At 46.7% G+C, this 15,917-nt stretch overlaps 2 protein-coding genes and 1 long non-coding RNA gene across 6 annotated transcripts; 1 reads left to right on the top strand and 2 right to left on the bottom strand.

Annotated features, from left to right (window-relative positions):
• Positions 1 to 3,879: 3,879 nt before the first annotated feature.
• Positions 3,880 to 5,148, bottom strand: LOC148052201 (uncharacterized). Its single transcript, XR_015699125.1, has 2 exons — positions 4,577 to 5,148; positions 3,880 to 4,088 (listed from the first exon to the last, which is right to left on the bottom strand). It is a non-coding gene; the product is annotated as an uncharacterized LOC148052201 (long non-coding RNA).
• Positions 5,149 to 5,236: 88 nt separating this feature from the next.
• On the top strand, positions 5,237 to 11,272 carry CACYBP (calcyclin binding protein). 4 transcript variants are annotated; one of them, XM_087733889.1, is made up of 7 exons: positions 5,237 to 5,400; positions 6,018 to 6,210; positions 6,869 to 6,965; positions 7,561 to 7,660; positions 8,102 to 8,266; positions 8,973 to 9,067; positions 9,910 to 10,911. In XM_087733889.1, the coding sequence occupies exons 1-7, from the start codon at positions 5,380 to 5,382 to the stop codon at positions 9,920 to 9,922; spliced, it is 684 nt and encodes a 227-aa protein (XP_087590015.1). In that variant the 5' UTR covers positions 5,237 to 5,379; the 3' UTR covers positions 9,923 to 10,911. The 4 variants fall into 4 exon arrangements, with proteins under 4 accessions (XP_087590015.1, XP_087590013.1, XP_087590016.1 ...); XM_087733887.1 differs by lacking the exon at positions 9,910 to 10,911 and adding an exon at positions 10,953 to 11,272 and having other exon boundaries at positions 5,243 to 5,400; XM_087733888.1 differs by lacking the exons at positions 5,237 to 5,400; positions 9,910 to 10,911 and adding exons at positions 5,445 to 5,819; positions 10,953 to 11,272.
• A 1,424-nt stretch (positions 11,273 to 12,696) lies between these two features.
• MRPS14 (mitochondrial ribosomal protein S14) lies at positions 12,697 to 15,901 on the bottom strand. Its single transcript, XM_087733891.1, has 3 exons — positions 15,726 to 15,901; positions 15,164 to 15,322; positions 12,697 to 13,089 (listed from the first exon to the last, which is right to left on the bottom strand). Exons 1-3 carry the CDS (start codon positions 15,768 to 15,770, stop codon positions 12,907 to 12,909), a joined length of 387 nt encoding a protein of 128 aa, XP_087590017.1. The 5' UTR covers positions 15,771 to 15,901; the 3' UTR covers positions 12,697 to 12,906.
• Positions 15,902 to 15,917: the final 16 nt, after the last annotated feature.

Genomic DNA, 15,917 nt, shown 5'->3' with positions numbered 1-15,917 from the left:
ATGTACCCAGAGAGAATTAAAAACAATAAAATAGCAAATATCGTGCGTGGTGTTAATTCAAGGAATTGCAGAATCCCTGAGGTCCATGTGCATTAATGTTTAGTAAAACCAGTCTCAGGAAAGGCAGTCAGCCATGTAATCAGTACTGCCAGCTGACAAACACATCTTTGTCCTGCCCATTAATTAGTATGTAATTTGCTACAGCTAAGTTACATTGCTTACATAGGTAAGCAATTTTTTTTTCCTTGTTAGACATTTTAAAGGACTTCTCTTGGTTGGCCCTTGAAATTTCTTTTAAGATAGATGCTTTCATCCGTGCCATTGTGTTACAAACTCAAAAAAACCCAGCCATTTACAAGGGGAGAAGGAGATAAAAAGAAAGCCAAGAACAGCAAGAATTCAGCCCCTTGACAAAGCATGAAGTATCCCATTGACTTCAGAGTCCTGATGTCACTTGCTGACTGAATGTGTCAATTTAGGAGTAAATAAAGATCTGAATTTACTGGCACTGAAGCATCAAAACTCGGAAGCTGCATAAGTCATGCTTTCTCCACAGGATAAAGGTAGGGCTGTTCCCTTCTTTCTATTAAGTAGTTGCAGTGAAATCCATGAAACTGCTTGTGGGGGGGGGGAGAACTACACCTCTTATCTTGATTTACTGTTAGACTCAGGGATAATTGGCATACTTCTGCATAATCTAATAAGCCTAAATACCTTTGGCATTGAAAACAGAAATGCTCTTATCTTACTTACAATGCTGGTTTTCACCAACTGCTAGAGAGAAAACCTTAGTATGTGTTATTGTTGGAATGTGAAGATCAGGGCAGAGATCCTTCTCTCCGGACTGAGGGGCTGTTCTGGCTGACAAGCAGGCCTCTGGTAGAGCTGAACCCTGCAGAATGGGCTGTTGTGCCAACAGCTGGCTGCGCTAGACGTGTAACGCTGTGTATACCCAGTGCCCAGCATCGCGTTGTTCTTGCGAACACAGAGGCTTAAACTAAATTATTTTTCTGTCTATTATGCTAACATCCTACTGGGAGCTGTCCCATTACCTCCTTCCAAGTCATAATACTAAGGGGAGACACAGTGAAGCCCTCAAGTTTGGACCTTTGAAGTTAGGTTAGGCATACATCACAGCAGCCTTTAAAACTGGGCAAACCCATAGATGGGGTTTGGGAAATTCAACGAATTTGCAACTGGATGAATAATACTCAGCATTGATCGAGACCCTATCTTTCCCAAGTCACAAGTCTACATAATCTATTTCAGGATCGTGACTTAACACGTACAGGTTTATCCTCCAGGAATACAGGGCTCTCCATTTCTCCTGGATTCCAACTGCTTTGCTACTGAATGTATTTCATGCTATTTTTACCTGAAAAAGAAAAAAAGATATGGGTAGAGAATTAGGACATTACCTCCTCTTATTTTCTTATTCAGTGGGACTTGCTTTTATTTAACCTGTAAAGGAATATATATGTATCTTTGGAAAACTATATCTTATATATAGAATAATATATAGGAAACTGAATCACAAGGGGATAAATACATCAAAAGGATTTGGTATCATAAATTTCATTTGTGATTCGATACCACCAGAATCCTGGGCTGTACTAATTTCCTTTCAGTTTCTCTTATTTTTGTATTTTATGTAATACATGGATGGTACTACCAATGCAAACAGGAGCAGATGTTCTCAGATTTTTTCTCCAGATCCCAATTCCCCCCTTCCAGTAATTCCTGGGCTTGCGCTGCTGCTGGTGCCACCTTCAAAAGCTGTGCCAGGAGCTCTCTCGAGCTTTGGGAACCGTTGCTTTCCCATGGAAGAAGATCCTCTGACTTCTCTGAGCTGGGAAAAGATGGCACATGAATGCAGAAAAGGGTCTGACCAAGCGTGATCCAGACGCGGATCCCTCAGAGTCTGCCATTCAGGGTGGATTCACTGCAGCACATTGAAAACAGCAGCTTCAAAGCGCTGTCTCCATTACAGTGAAGTCCTCCAGGTCTGGAGTTGCATTTTTTATCTGGGTGTGTCCCAAGTTCGTAAAAGATGGTAATTTCCTCAAGAGTTAGGCAAAAAGAGCATCACAGCAACAGCAGGCTTTTACCTGAGAACAATTCAGAACTGCCAGTTCTTGTGTAACAAATCCATGTATTATATAAAGTATAATGTGGAAATATAAGTGTAATGCTTGTAATTAAAAGTGCAATTCAATGTACATGGTCACAACAAATGTTTACTTTTTTAATTGTTACAGAATTGTTTGGATCAGTACCTTGTTATCATTGTGTGAACGATGCCTTGTAAAATAAATGGAAACGCAAACAAAATGGGAATAAGGTGCTTATTTTCGTAAGCCATTTACTTAAGAAACAGCTTAAAATCTGTTTGCAATAATAAACAGCTGCTGTGTCAGGTTTTCACATGCAGGTCACTCCAGCTGGTTATTTTCAAGCAGCACTGCTGCAGCAGGACACAGTGACTCAGCACACCAGCTGTCCAAAACGCGCGCATGCTACGTAGCTAATTCCAGCCCATTCGTTAGGATAATGTACTCGTTCGCAAGGGGTAACCTGTTCCGCAGGGGTCTGACAGACGGGCGCTGTGCTAGAGAGCTAACGGGTCACCCTGGTCCTCCGCTCCAAGTGCTAGCCTGAGGTTTCCAGCACAGAGAACGTACGGGTAAATGCGCTTTTCCTAAAGGTTGTTGATGATACATAGCAGTGGGGAAATGGGCATTGTTGTCGAGGGCTTCACGCTTCCCTGGAAGTACACAAGAGAAGCAGGGAAGCGAGGCATGAGGCAGCATGCCTGAAGGAAAAGACACAGGGAGCAGAAGGAGCCAGCAAGAAACACAAAACTGACTCTGGTAACAGAGCAGCGTGGCTGAGCAAGAACAGGACAGAGAGGCATTTACAGCAGTCAAAAGTATTCATATGCTTTATAAAACCATTTTTCCGTGTCAGCAATTGCTCTAGGATTTGGTTTTTGTTAATTGAGATGAACAGCCATTGTTCCCAGATAACTGGAAAAGCATGCAGCACTTCAGGGGAAGATATGAAGGCATAGAGGTAGAAAAGCTGAAAATTAAATACTTCCAACTAGTTAATTTACCAGACATAACATTTTGTATTTATTTACCTCCACGTAACTACCCAAAGACTGTTTGTCATCAGTTGCTGTCAATGCCCGCAGACAGAAGCAGAAGGAATGGCCACTATGTGCTAGATAAAAAGGCCACATCCTTTCAAAGCCCTCTCGGATGCTTTTTCCCCTTGTTCCCAGAGGCGATGAGCACTGAAGATTGTGCTGCACTGTATTTTGTCTGCCAGGCAGACCAGACCGGGATCTTTCAGCTGGGTTTCAGTGCTCCTACTAATTCTAACCTAGCTCCTTTTCCCCCTCCTGACACAGAAACTGTTCTGGTTCTTCTCCCCCGACAGAAGGCCTGCCACTTGGCTCCTTGTGAGGATGCGCAGAAGAAGAAAACTCGGCTCTCTTCTGTTTCCAGCCAGGGGAGGACGGAGCATCCAGATGCTACTGCAGCTTTAGGCAAAGGAGAGCTGTGTGGAACTTGTTTTTACATTACAAGAGTGACAACTCTTCCACGTGAAAGCTGCCACTCAAGTGGAAGTGCCGTGGGCACCGAAATGCTCCTTATTTAAGGAAACAAAATAAACACTGGTTTTAAAAAAATCTCAAGAAAAAAAGCAAATTACAGGCTCACTTACAAATGTGTTTATGTGTTAGTGAAAGTGTTTTCTCCTCTAGCTAGAAATTACATTATAAAGCATACCAATTTAAATTCCAAAACTATGAGCACTTCCTAATATAAGACCACAACTGAGAGTGGAGAAACTCAAAGATTAGCAGCTAAGGAAAAAAACACAGAGTTTTTTATTGTCTCAGTGGCTGCTCAACAGAAAGATCCTAAGGAGACAGTTCCTGAATAAGCAACTGCCCTTAACCAATTAAATAACCACGGCGCAGAAGTAAATTCCAGTTGACCATATTGTATTTTCCAGATAAAATCAGCTAGCCCAGCTTCACATGCTGTTCCTGAAGATGGACAGGCTGAAGCTTGGTCCTATGAAAATTAAACATTACCACAGAGTTAGTTATGCAGATCTTTCCTGGCCCTTCTCTCAACTGCAGATCTTGAAGCACTGGACCAGAGGGTTATAATAAACACCTCAGTACAACGCCTGTTAAAACTGCTTTGTGGGATGCAGACTTGAACATAAATCCTTGGCTTCAAGCTTTCTATGAATTTACCTCCATCTAATCTATTCTTCCCTCCATACTTCTGTAAAAAAAAAAAAAAAAAAAAAAAAAGCCTCTTTACAGCTTAATTGCTTAATTCCTTGATGTTCACTTTAGAAGAGGAAGAGAAAAAAACCCTAAGCCCATAAATCAGCAAATGAGCTGGAATTCCTCAGTTTGGTAAAAGAGATGTTATAACTGGCACCCTCTTTTAGAGAAATCTGTTTTTTAAACGCTGAAGGGCTGTATCCTGCCTTGGGTTCCATCGTTTATAAAAGATATCTGGAGCCAAACGCTGATTCTGCCACTTACCGGCTTACAGAAAGATTGCCATTGCCTTTTTTTTTCCCCTCTGTGAAATGTTAATGCCCGGCTGGGACCCGGCGATACAGAACCTTTTTTGCTGTTGTTCAGCTCACTGACTGAGGTATACACTGAAGTATAGCAACACCTCGCTATACTTCTTCCCTCGGGCAGCTACAACCGAGGCTGCGGCACTCGGGAAGGTCATTTCAGATCTTCTCTACAGAAGAAGTGAGGACTGCGGTCGCACAAGAGGCCCGCTTGCTCGCCCGCCCGGGCCCCGCCGCCGCTCGCCTCGCCGCCGGCTCCCAGACGCGGTCGGGGGCGGGAGAAAACCTGCCCGGCGGCGGAGCCTGTCAGTGGCCGCCTCCCGGCCGGCCGGCCGCCCGCCCCAGGTACCGCCGGGCCGCCGCTGCCTGGGCCCAGGGCGGGCGGGCCGAGCCCCAGCTGCCTCACGGCGGCAGTAGCGGCCCGCTAACGGCCGCCGGGCCGCGGGCCGCGCGCCCCGCCCCGCCCCGCCCCTCAGGGCCCCGCGGCGGCCGGAGGGCCCAAGGTCCCGCCCCCGGCCTGGCGGCGCGGCTGCGTGTCGCCATGGCAACGCCGGCGGGCGGCGGGGGGCGGGGGCGGGCGACGGGCGAGCTGTTCCGCTCGCCCAGCGGAACGGGCGAGGCTCGCGGCGCGCGTCTGGCGGCGGCGGCACTGCGTCACTTCCGCGGCGCGGGCGCTCGCGCAGTGCGTGGGCGGGGCGGGAGGCCGGAAGGTTCCAGAGGGGCCGCGGGAGCCGCTGCCGCCGGGGGGGCGCCGCACGCGACATGGCCGCAGCACGCGAGGAGGTGAGGACCACCCCCTCCCCCCCCCCCCCCCCCCGGCTCTGACTGGAACCGGCGCCGGCCCCGGCCCTGCTCCGCGCCGGCGGGCGCCCGGGCCCGGGACGGGGGGGGCGCGGCCCGGCCCGACCCGACCCGACCCGACCCGACCCGACCCGACCCGCGCCCAGAGAGGCCGTGGTGTGGCCGCAATTAGGAGCCGTGGGGCCGGGCAGCTGCCGTGCCCGGGGGGCGGCGCGGAGCCTTCAGCCCGGGCGCTTGCTGAGCGCTGCCGGCGCCTCTCCCTGAGATGGTGCGGTGCGCCGTCGGCGTAACCCCGCAGCTCTTGAGGAGCTGCTCCAGCTGTCGGACTTCTAGCGGTTTCGATTGGTTTTTAATTGGTGAAAGCTTAAACCTTGAAATGTGCGCTGGTCGAGAAGCAAAACGTGAGTGGCCGGGGAGTGAGGAATGGGTGGCTTCGTGCTTGACGGGGTGTAGAGGGAGAGGAAACTACGACTCGATAAACCTGAAACTGCTACCTCTGAGAAACTTGAAGGTGTCATAACTGAAAGAGCTCAGCTGTGAACCTTGGGTAAAAAGACCTGTATTTAACATGGACGTGTGATCTTTTATTTTTTAACCAGCTGCAGAAAGATTTGGAAGAGGTTAAAGAATTGCTTACGAAGGCCACGAGGAAGCGTCTTCGTGATGTCCTGATGACAGAGAAACACAAGCTAGAGCTCGAAATCAAAAATCAGCCTCCACCGAAGCCAAAAGATGTGGCAGAGGAAGAAAAGTCGTCACTGGGAGGGTACACCGTGAAAATAAACAATTATGGTAGGATTACTTTTCTGAATGCTTACTAGAGCTCCAGCATGCCTCTGAAGAGAAGGCAGGGTGGCATTAGTGTGAGTTACAGTTGCCACTTAGCATTATAGAGAAGCCTGCTACGAGCTTACTGTGCCATCCCAGCCACAGCGTGCATTACTTCTCTTTGTGTGATGGGACTGCTGGGAGGCGTTAATGACCCCTGGTGTACCAACTAGTATCTTTCCATTGCCTAGTGCTTAGCAGGAATGAAAGAGCAAGCTTTGGCTTCTCTGCTCGCCATGTAGGTGGAAGGAGAGGGGATTGCTCAAGATACTTGGCATGCGGGGAGCAGGGGAGAAAGTGGGTCAAGGAAACTGCAGCAAAAGCAGGCAGCTACCTCTGACTCCCTCTGCACAGGCAGAGTTGCTCTCCTTTTACATGAGCTGATACGTGGCTTTTCTCAGAATTTGCAGGAATTAGGGAACAGGGCTACATGTAAGGACCTCCTTTTGCTCTCAAATTATTCTTGAATAATTCAGGTCTTTCCTTTATCCCTGTGAAGATTGTTTCAATAGGGCAGAGATCCTAGTCATTGCTACTAAGGGATGTTGCAGGGGGAGTTGGAATGGAATGGATGAAGTTTATGGAGGAAAGGTAGAACTTAATCTCTTTTTTTCACTTGCAGGTTGGGATCAGTCAGATAAGTTTATTAAGATTTACATCTCTTTAAATGGAGTCCAGAAGCTTCCAGCTGAGAATGTGCAGGTGAATTTCACAGAGAGGTGAGTTCATCTTGTTGTACCACACCAGAGGGGAGAGCATGGATGAAGAACACTATTTGAAATGCAGGAATGTGTTGTGTTGAGTTCTGTTCTGGGTCAGCCCTTACCCTCCCTCCCCGCCTTTTTTCTTTTTTTTAAACTTGAGCGGTATTAGCTTTTAGTAGCGCTTAGCACATGCCCTGAAGTATAATTCTCCTTAGAGGGCACCAGGGTATTTCCATTTTACAAATGCTTGTTGCTTCACATCACGCTTGACAAGATATGTAATGTTGGCCCTGTTTTTTGATGGTGATAGAACTGAAGTGTACATCAAGTAAATCTGCCTTTCCAAGGTTGTAGGAGATCAGTGAGGTAGAAAGAACCCTAGAGATCTTGATTTGTTGTGAGGTCTGGACAGGTCCTTTTAAGCCCTCAGTATTAAAGCCAACTGAAGGTTTGAGAGCCTTGGGAAGAAAGTAATTCAAGCCTGTTGACATGCTTTCCAAAGAAGTACATCTGCTAAAGGGCTTTCAGACATTGTTTTTGGTGGCAAGGCACGATAGTCTGACAATGATTGGAGTATTTGTGCCCCTCTTCCCCCAATTCCTGGTTCCAGGTCATTCGATCTGCTAGTGAAGAATCTGAATGGGAAGAACTACACCATGACCTTCAACAATCTCCTGAAGCCCATCTCTGTGGAAGGCAGCTCTAGAAAGGTCAGTGCGCCTCGGCTGTTGGAGATACTTAGGTCCCTCATCAAGCACCGTGTTCATTGCCTGACTCTAGTTCAAGAGACTCGGTGCTAACCTTCAGTCCCTCCCTTCTGTCTGTAAAGTCTCTTCACTGTGAACATGATTCTTATTAATCTGTAATTGTCATAACTGTGGAATTATTCTCTGGCATCCATGGGCTCCTATTTCAAAAGATCATGTCTGGATACTTTATGCTTTTTTTTCATAGCTCTCTAACAGGATTTCAGAAATAATTAAGCAGAAAATTCCATTAAGCATCCATTTGCATCCTTGTGCTTCTAAATACCTCTGAGAAATTCTTGGCAATTTTAAGGTCTAAGAGACTTGTCAGCAGACTGAAATCTTGGGAAGCTTAAATAGGCTTAGTACTCAAAGCAAAGTCTGAAACCTGCTCTGCCTTTGTAGGAGAGTGTTTCTCCAGAATTGAACACTAGTAACATTTTACTGATGACTGCAACTGGCGATAGTGTCCTTACTGTGCTACTAGTAGCAGCTTTCCGGCCTCAGGGATGCGTCAGATACCTTGTGTGTGTTCTGTGCAGTTGTGCGCTGCACTTAGTGACATCAGAGGTAAAGAAATGATGGTTCAATTTGAAGTTGCCCTAAAACTAGGATAGTGTAAAATTAAAACAACTGAAATAAACAAGGATGATGCTCTGGTGATTTTTAACAGACTGTAAAAGTGAGCAGTGGTCACGTACTTGCTAAGCTAAGCTAAAGCTCCAGCGGACTCCTGTCTGCTGCAGCACACAGGAGTTCTTTGTGAAATTTAGGTCAGGGTTGCAATTAAACAGGCTTTGCTTGTAACTTGCAAACATATTGCAAGATTAAGCAATGCCCTAAAACTAGTTTCTTATCCTTGGAGGAATAAATTGGGAGAGCCTCCACCTGAACTTGATATTTTTGGAGAAGTCTAGTAAATATAGCCACCCTTTACCCGACAGTCCTGAGTATACTTTTAGCATCCTGAGAATCACTGAATGGTGTTTCTGCAGCACTGTATGTTCTTCTGTATTGGTAGTATAGTACTGTACTAGTAGTATATTAATCGCGCCATTTAAATTGTCCACAACTGGGTTAATACTTTGTACCCTGAAGCTGAGTCCATACTGTACTTTCACTATGCTACATAATAATCAATAGCTGAGATGAATGTTTTGGGAATTTGCGAGTATAGAAAGACGTTTATGTTATAAACCAACCTTATTCATTGTGGTTGTGACTAGCACCCCTTTATGAAGCATTCTAAATTCATGCCTTGCTGTTCACCATACAGATAAAGACAGACACGGTCCTTGTGATGTGCAGGAAGAAGCGGGAGGAAAAATGGGAATGTCTCACTCAAGTGGAAAAAGAAAGCAAAGAGAAAGAGTAAGTGTCTCTTCAACCCTCCACCTCGTTTTCCATTTCTTCTTCTCCAAATTGCCTTAGGACTGCCAGGAGAGCAGATCTGTCCTGTACCGACTGTGCAGTCAGACTCTGAGAAGCGCTGTTCGGGGGGGACAAGCCACTAAGGTGTTTGAGAATCATTAGGTTGGGATTTCTTTGGTACTAGTAGGACAGGGAGTGGAGGAGATACACTTTGAGTAGCTGTTTGCCACTCCTCTACTGTTTTATTGCTCATGATGAATGCTGCAACATAAGAAATACGATAGATAAGACCTGCAGTGATAATGCTAAAGGTAATCAACCAATTAAAGATTCATTTGTATTTTGATGGCTGCATTCATTGCAAAAACTGCTCTAGTGAGGCTGGCTTTTTTTTTTAGGTTAAGTGTATATTATATAGAAATACATATATATATTTTCCCTGCAGCTATGCTGGTCGAAATAATAATTAGCTCGTCACCTGTGTCTGAAGTGCCTGCACAAAAATCCCAGCGTCCATTTAGCAAAACAGGTCTTTGTTTACCTAGATCATTATACAAAGTCTCGAGCTCATTTGTATCACTTCAAATGCTTGGGAGGAATCCTACAAGCAGCTTAGGCACTGGATATATAAGGGTCGTAAATTACAGCAGGAAGCACCTGGGGACAAGAGACTTTTTACATGTATATATATTTAAAAATCTATTATATAATAATTTTATATTATCTTACAATACATATTCTTCTCCAGAAGAGAATGTGTATGCCTACCTTGAAGCATGGAAACACTCACTTTTGAGAAAGTTAAGCCTGCCAACAACTATTGATTTTGTGTATGTTGATAGGATGATTTGCTAAAACCGATTGGTCCTCGCTAACCGTACCTGAATTTAGAGCAAAAATACCTTCTTCTCTCAAATGGCATCACTGGAGATTAGGAGAAGGTGACTTGACTACTAATGCACACTGCTGGAGGGACAGGGTCACTTTGTGAAACCTGTTACCTTGCGCAGAGAAGTGCTGCGCGCTGCCCAGCCTGTCACGATGAGTACTGCTGCCTTACTCCAAGCGTTGAGGATACACGCTATGACAAATGAGTGACTTCAGAAATACACCTCGTGCTCAGTACCCTGCGACTGGTGGTTAGCCCCGTGCTTGGGGAACTTGCTCCCTCTGCTGATCTGTTTTGATCTGTGTGTTTTTCAGGTAGCCTGCAGAAGCCAGTAACTATCTAAGGGATTTTAGAAAACAGGACAGAGAGTGGCAATTTTGCCAGAGAGGGCATTATGTGTAGTCTGGTAGTCTGGGGCATGTCATACCCAGGTGCTTACCATGTGGGTGGCACTGTTTGTCAGCTGGCTGCTTAAGCTGAGAAAAATTGCTTTGAAATGCAAGGTGTTTAAAAAACTGAGTCAATTAACTTCTGGAGATAATCTAAAAAAATGGGAGGCAGAAAATGCCTTTTGGGTTGTGAATGTGGTCACTTCGAAGAGCTCAGTGTGGTCATTTTTCCATTTTTATTCACTTCTCGCATAACGGCACAGACAGATGTTGGCACTTTCTGGGTGTGTCATATTGCACTCCTGCTTCCTAAAATTAATTTTGGGTGGTGCTTCCAGGGTCATGTTTACTGCAAAATGCTTCCCATCATCCTTAGTGGGACAGCTCTAGGTACACTACTCAACTTGCACTTGGTTTAAGCGTACTCTTTAGGATTCTCCCTACTCGGAAGCTGACTGAGGCGTGACTGAACACTGCCAGGGTCTAAAGACGTTGCCAAAGCAAAATCCTCACGGTTACCAGGATGTTTCAAACAAATATTAGCGTTTAATTTTTTGCCCAGAATTGCTGGATATACCTGATCATCTCGTATGTATCCATCTTGCAGGAAGGCTGCCTACGACACCTCAGATCCTAGTGAAGGGCTTATGAACCTTTTAAAAAAGATGTATGCAGAAGGGGATGATGAAATGAAGCGCACCATCAACAAGGCCTGGGTTGAAAGCAGAGAAAAGCAATCCAAAGGGGACATACCAATGGATATTTGAAAGTACGCTAAGGGCCGCCTTGATACCGATCTTCCATGTGAGACACGCTGTGCTGCAAAGATCATTGTTTACACAGCCTTCTTCCAAGCAAAGACAGTCATTTTCCATTTCAGGTTGGAGAAAATATTTAAATAAAATAGCTTATAAAGCATTTCTTTCAGTCAAGTGGTTCACCATTTCCTGAAGAGTGGAACGTAGGTATATCCTTACCCCTCCTTGAAAAAGCATCTCAGATGAGTGGAGAATGTTGCAAAACTGAAAACAGAATGTAAAAGAAAAGGAATCCTAAGCTAGGATGGGTCATGGCCCCTCTGTTGCAAGTGACAGCTGTACCCATCTGGTAGCCGGGGTTAATGTCGCACTCACTCCGTGGGGTCTGTTTTTTTGATCAGATGTGGGAAAGAATGTTGATCTGTAAAGCCTGTCACAAGGGGAGAAATGCTGAAGAAAGTAGAACCACTATCTCAAGCACTTGGTAGTTGCGCAGAAACAGTATGGTGTTAATCCTGTGGTATTAAAATTTAATGATTACTCTCAGAAATTAATTACTGGCTGCTTAACTAGTTTAATTTTGAAAATGAAAGCAGCTCTTTAGCGCCTCTGCTAACTGTGACTCCTTGGGGTGTCTTTGAGGTGGCATCAGTCGCAGGGCAGTGAGCTGCTGATGCTGGACAGCGAGTTCACCCTGGCTCTAGCAGTACAGGAGGAAAAGAGAGACAAGCTCCACTCTCTCCTGTCAACTTCCAAGGGCTTTAAGGAGACAGTAAGAAGTATATTGAGATAGCTTAATACTCCAAACTTTGACTCAGCTGGGGGCGATGGGTTGCTGTCAGTTTGCTGCCCCTGTGCCTTCCACCCGGTGGCAGAACCATTTCACTTGGCCCGGTTGTTGCAGGCTCTCGCCCCCCTGCTAGGGAGGGGGACAGAGGAGCCGTTGCCCCTTTATTGCCCTGCTTTGGAGAGGAGTAGGGGGCAAACGTGAGCTTAGCAGCAGGCTTGTTGCTACTGTTGTTTCCTTCCTGCTTCCTTCTCATGCCTCTCCCAAGGACGGATTTGTTTGATGTTACCTGATGAACTAAGGAAGCCATTACTCTCCTATTATGGTCTGGACTAGGACTTGCTACCTTGTTCTTAAAGCATTGGACCCAGCGCTGCACTACAAGCAGGAGATAAATACTAGCACATTGTAGTTTCTAATAGGTCCTTTATCCACTGTGTCTGCTTGTTAATATACATATATTAAGTTTGCATAGCAAGAGTATATAAAACTTGAGGCCATGTTTTATTTTCAGTTGGTGCTCATCCTTCTTAATGGCAGAATACTACTTTGCCCTGTTGTACAATTTCATTTATGCTTTTACCCGAATTACCATGGTGAATTTACCATATGGTGGCAAAAAAACTGCTTAAATGAGCCTTGTGCTGTATGTCTTTATTTCTGACAAACTTCAACTTAGTTCTGCAGCAATCAGGCAATGGTGTGTGTGTGTCCTGTGTCGTCCCCGTCGTGTGTCGTCATCCGTGTCTGTCCGTGTCCCCCCCCCCCCCCCCGCCAAAATAAAACCACCTCTCGTACAAACCAGCTTAGTGCAGTTATGCTGCTTCTTGACGGTTAGCTGATGCCAGTCGCAATCCAGTAAGGGAGTTTAATGAATCCGCATGGCTTCTCATCCTTCTCTTATTAGTCTGATATTGATGCTGGGCTCTTAGACAGGACAGTCTTGCTTTAATTACTCAAAACACACAAACAGCCTGTTTTGTGTTTTCTGCCTGAATGTATATCCACGTGGTGATCTACCACATAGCCCTCTGTATCCCAGACATCTGAGCATGGTCAGCAAAATGTCGGAAAACAATTCTGCTGAGCCTCCAACGTCGTTTCACCCCCCGAGGGCGGGATGTCAGGACGCACCTATTCCGGATCCTCACAGGGCAGCTGTCCCGGGGCAAGTCAGCAATCTCTTTATCAGCCACTTCCTAAAACAGAAGACCACAGCATAGAGTTTGTCTATGTTCCCCAGGATTTTGAGGGGGCTTATTGCCAGACCTCAAAATCTAGCTGTAGAGCTGGTACCACCACAAGCTTCTCTACCACCTCACGAGTATGCTTCGCTATTTGATAGGGAACTTGCACCTGTCTTCCTCACTCGACCCTTTCCTTCTGGGCATCCTGACAGTGAATGTAAAATGATCCACATGGAGACCCCAAAGTTAACCTTATTACACAGACTGAACAACCTCATGCCAGTAATTATCGTTAGTCAAAATCTGCTTGGCTTTGTCCATGTTGCAGGGTGGGCTAGTCCTTTAAGATAAGCTGAACTTATATATATATGTCCCTTATTAACTGCATTCCCAAGTAAAATGCTTTGATGTCAGTAAAAGGAATCTCATATACTTTGGAAGGAGCTACAGGCAGAGGAAGGCAAGTCAAAGTGTCTCTGTTCTAATGAGAAGGCTTAAGAAAGGCCCTTCCATGTACTACAACAAGAGAGCTCAACAGTTTTCGGGAAGCACCAGGTAGCAGCAAATGGAATTTCAGAAGAACAAGAAGTGAGCTCAGCAGGGAAATGCAGCCTAAAGGAAGTCGCTCGAGGCTAGGCAAGCGTCCCTAACTGCAGCATTTGTAATGTATTATTTTCTAAAGGACAGAAGGGCTGAAAAGAATCCTGTGTTCAGTCATGATAGCAAGTCACAGTTGGAAGTAAAGGGAAGGTCTGAGGCTGGACTACAAAAACTCCCACTATGTTGCAGGAGTGCTGAAAAGCAACAGTGTAAGGCTGTCTTCTAAAGGGATGTTTGCTTTCAAAGGAGGACGGCATCAAGACAGCAGCAATGGGACTTTCAACTTCAGTAACAGCAAGGTCAGTAGGACTTCTTATCTTCAGAACACACTTCAGTTACTGGTTTTGTCCATTTGTGCCTCTTATTGGCATATATAGCCGTATATATACACTATCTAGTACAGCTAAACACTTGCAGTATTTTTTCTGGCCTATTTAATTCCTACGATTTTATTCAGAAAGCAGCCTATACTTTCAGAGAAGACTTGTAGCTTAATTTTTAAGACTTTAATTTTGGAGACCAAGTAACATTTTGTAGGGGAGCAAAAAGTTACTTTCCTGGAGTCTTTTTCTTCAATCTAACTGCTGCTATGACTTTGTGACTTCAAAAGGTGACAAAAGCAGCTGAGGAATACCAAAAGCAAAGCCAGTTGCAATTCATTTTTTTTTTCCCCTGTAAGGACATCCAACGCAGTTGAGACTTGCCAAGAGAATGGTAAAGTCTATACATAAAGCCAGACACTTTCTCTCCCAGAATGTTTAAGGCTGAAAGGATCTCCCCACAACTAGGCATGGCCAGATCAAACACATGTAGGAATACTGTAGGAATATTTTTGATACTTGCAAATAGTTGTAATGCTTAACAAGGAAAGCTGAGAGCAGGGCAGTGAATATGTGCATTTTTAAGAACAGATCTAACACCCAGATCTGATGCAGCTTTTACACGCTTGTAGCTCAGGCAAGGAGTAAAATTAAGTATTTCTAATTGAACAAATTGGTGGGTTTGGCTGGATCAGGCTTCCAGGTTTTTAAATAAGCAAAAAAAAAGTAAAGTTTATTTAGGAAACGATAAAAGTAACCATATTATCAGAAATAAGGAAAACAGCTTTCTGAATGTATGTCAGTGACAGCTGTGAGGGAAAAAAAATGAGACTTCATCGTATGTAGTGTTACATATACTGCTTACATCAGCAGCACTGGTTTAAAAAAAAAAAAAAAAAAAAAATCCCAACCAAACCCACATCGCAACACACACAACCTCCAGTCAGGAGAATACGCTGTGGTTGTAAACACCCGCAGAAGGCAGAGGCTCCGATGACGCCTGGGTGCCAGCGGTCACCATGCGATACGACGGGATTCTGTGCTCGTGAGTTAAGGAAACGCGAGCGTCCGTGACCCAGCAGGGCCGCTTGGGTCTGCAGGGCGGCCGCTGCGGCCCAGTGCGTGGGCTCGTGCCGAGCCCCGGTGGCGAGGCCGCTGCCCGGTACCTGGAGCTCCTTGGGCAGGATGGCGTTCTTCCGGATGGCGTTGATCCGCAGCCTCTCGTCCGCGTACTCGTACGCCAGCTTCCTCCTCTTGACGTCCCGCAGCATCCTCCAGTCCACGTAGTAGCTCCGCGCTTGCCCCGTGCATGGCGAGGGGAGAACCTAATTAAAAACATTAGGTTTACAACACCCACCCGTGGCACGACCAGTTTGCCCAACGGAAGTATGAATTATTCCCGTAAACGTCTCTTTCTCAGACGTTTCCAGATCGCTTCCTTGCAGGGCAGCTCCCGCCCGAGCAGCTCACAGCAGCCGGCAAGGCGGCCACGCCACGGCAGACACGCGCGACCCCCAGGTCACATCCCCACCAGCCGTGTTCCCGCCGCCGGCCAACCCCGCGGCTCAAGCGAGGCTTGGGCTGACGCGGGGCCGAGCCGGCCGCCGCCGCCCCCAGCGGCCTGACAAGCCCCGGGGCGCCCCGCCGGGCCCTGCCCGCTCCCCGGCGCCTCGGCCGGGCGGGACACGGCCCCGAAGGGGAGCAGGGGAGGGAGGGAGGCGGGCTGACCTGCCGAGCGGCCCGCAGCGCCCAGCACAGCGCGGCGGCCGCCATCTTCTCGGTGCGGAGCGGCGGGGCCGCGCATGCGCCTGAGCCTGGGCCTGGCGGGGGGAGCCGGTGCGGGGCGGCGGGGTCTCGGGGTGGGCTCCCGGCCCGGCGGGCAGGGCTCTGCTCGCCGCGTCCCTCCTGTCCCAGTGAGGC

This window comes from Nipponia nippon, unplaced genomic scaffold (genome assembly GCF_047370975.1).
Source record: "Nipponia nippon isolate SJK-2023a ecotype South Korea unplaced genomic scaffold, ASM4737097v1 scaffold_5, whole genome shotgun sequence".
Taxonomy (NCBI): domain Eukaryota; kingdom Metazoa; phylum Chordata; class Aves; order Pelecaniformes; family Threskiornithidae; genus Nipponia; species Nipponia nippon.
This window is presented reverse-complemented; position numbering and strand designations above follow the sequence as displayed.

Coding starts and splice junctions, on each gene's coding strand:
- CACYBP (XM_087733887.1), top strand. CDS start 5,380: ATGGCCGCAGCACGCGAGGAG. Junction 6,211..6,868: donor CGTGAAAATAAACAATTATG/GTAGGATTACTT, acceptor TTTCACTTGCAG/GTTGGGATCAGTCAGATAAG. Junction 8,267..8,972: donor TGCACTTAGTGACATCAGAG/GTAAAGAAATGA, acceptor TTCACCATACAG/ATAAAGACAGACACGGTCCT.
- MRPS14 (XM_087733891.1), bottom strand. CDS start 15,770: ATGGCGGCCGCCGCGCTGTGCTGGGCGCTGCGGGCCGCTCGGCAG. Junction 15,323..15,725: donor CGCTGCGGGCCGCTCGGCAG/GTCAGCCCGCCT, acceptor GTTTTTAATTAG/GTTCTCCCCTCGCCATGCAC. Junction 13,090..15,163: donor TCCTGCCCAAGGAGCTCCAG/GTACCGGGCAGC, acceptor CTTCTGTTTTAG/GAAGTGGCTGATAAAGAGAT.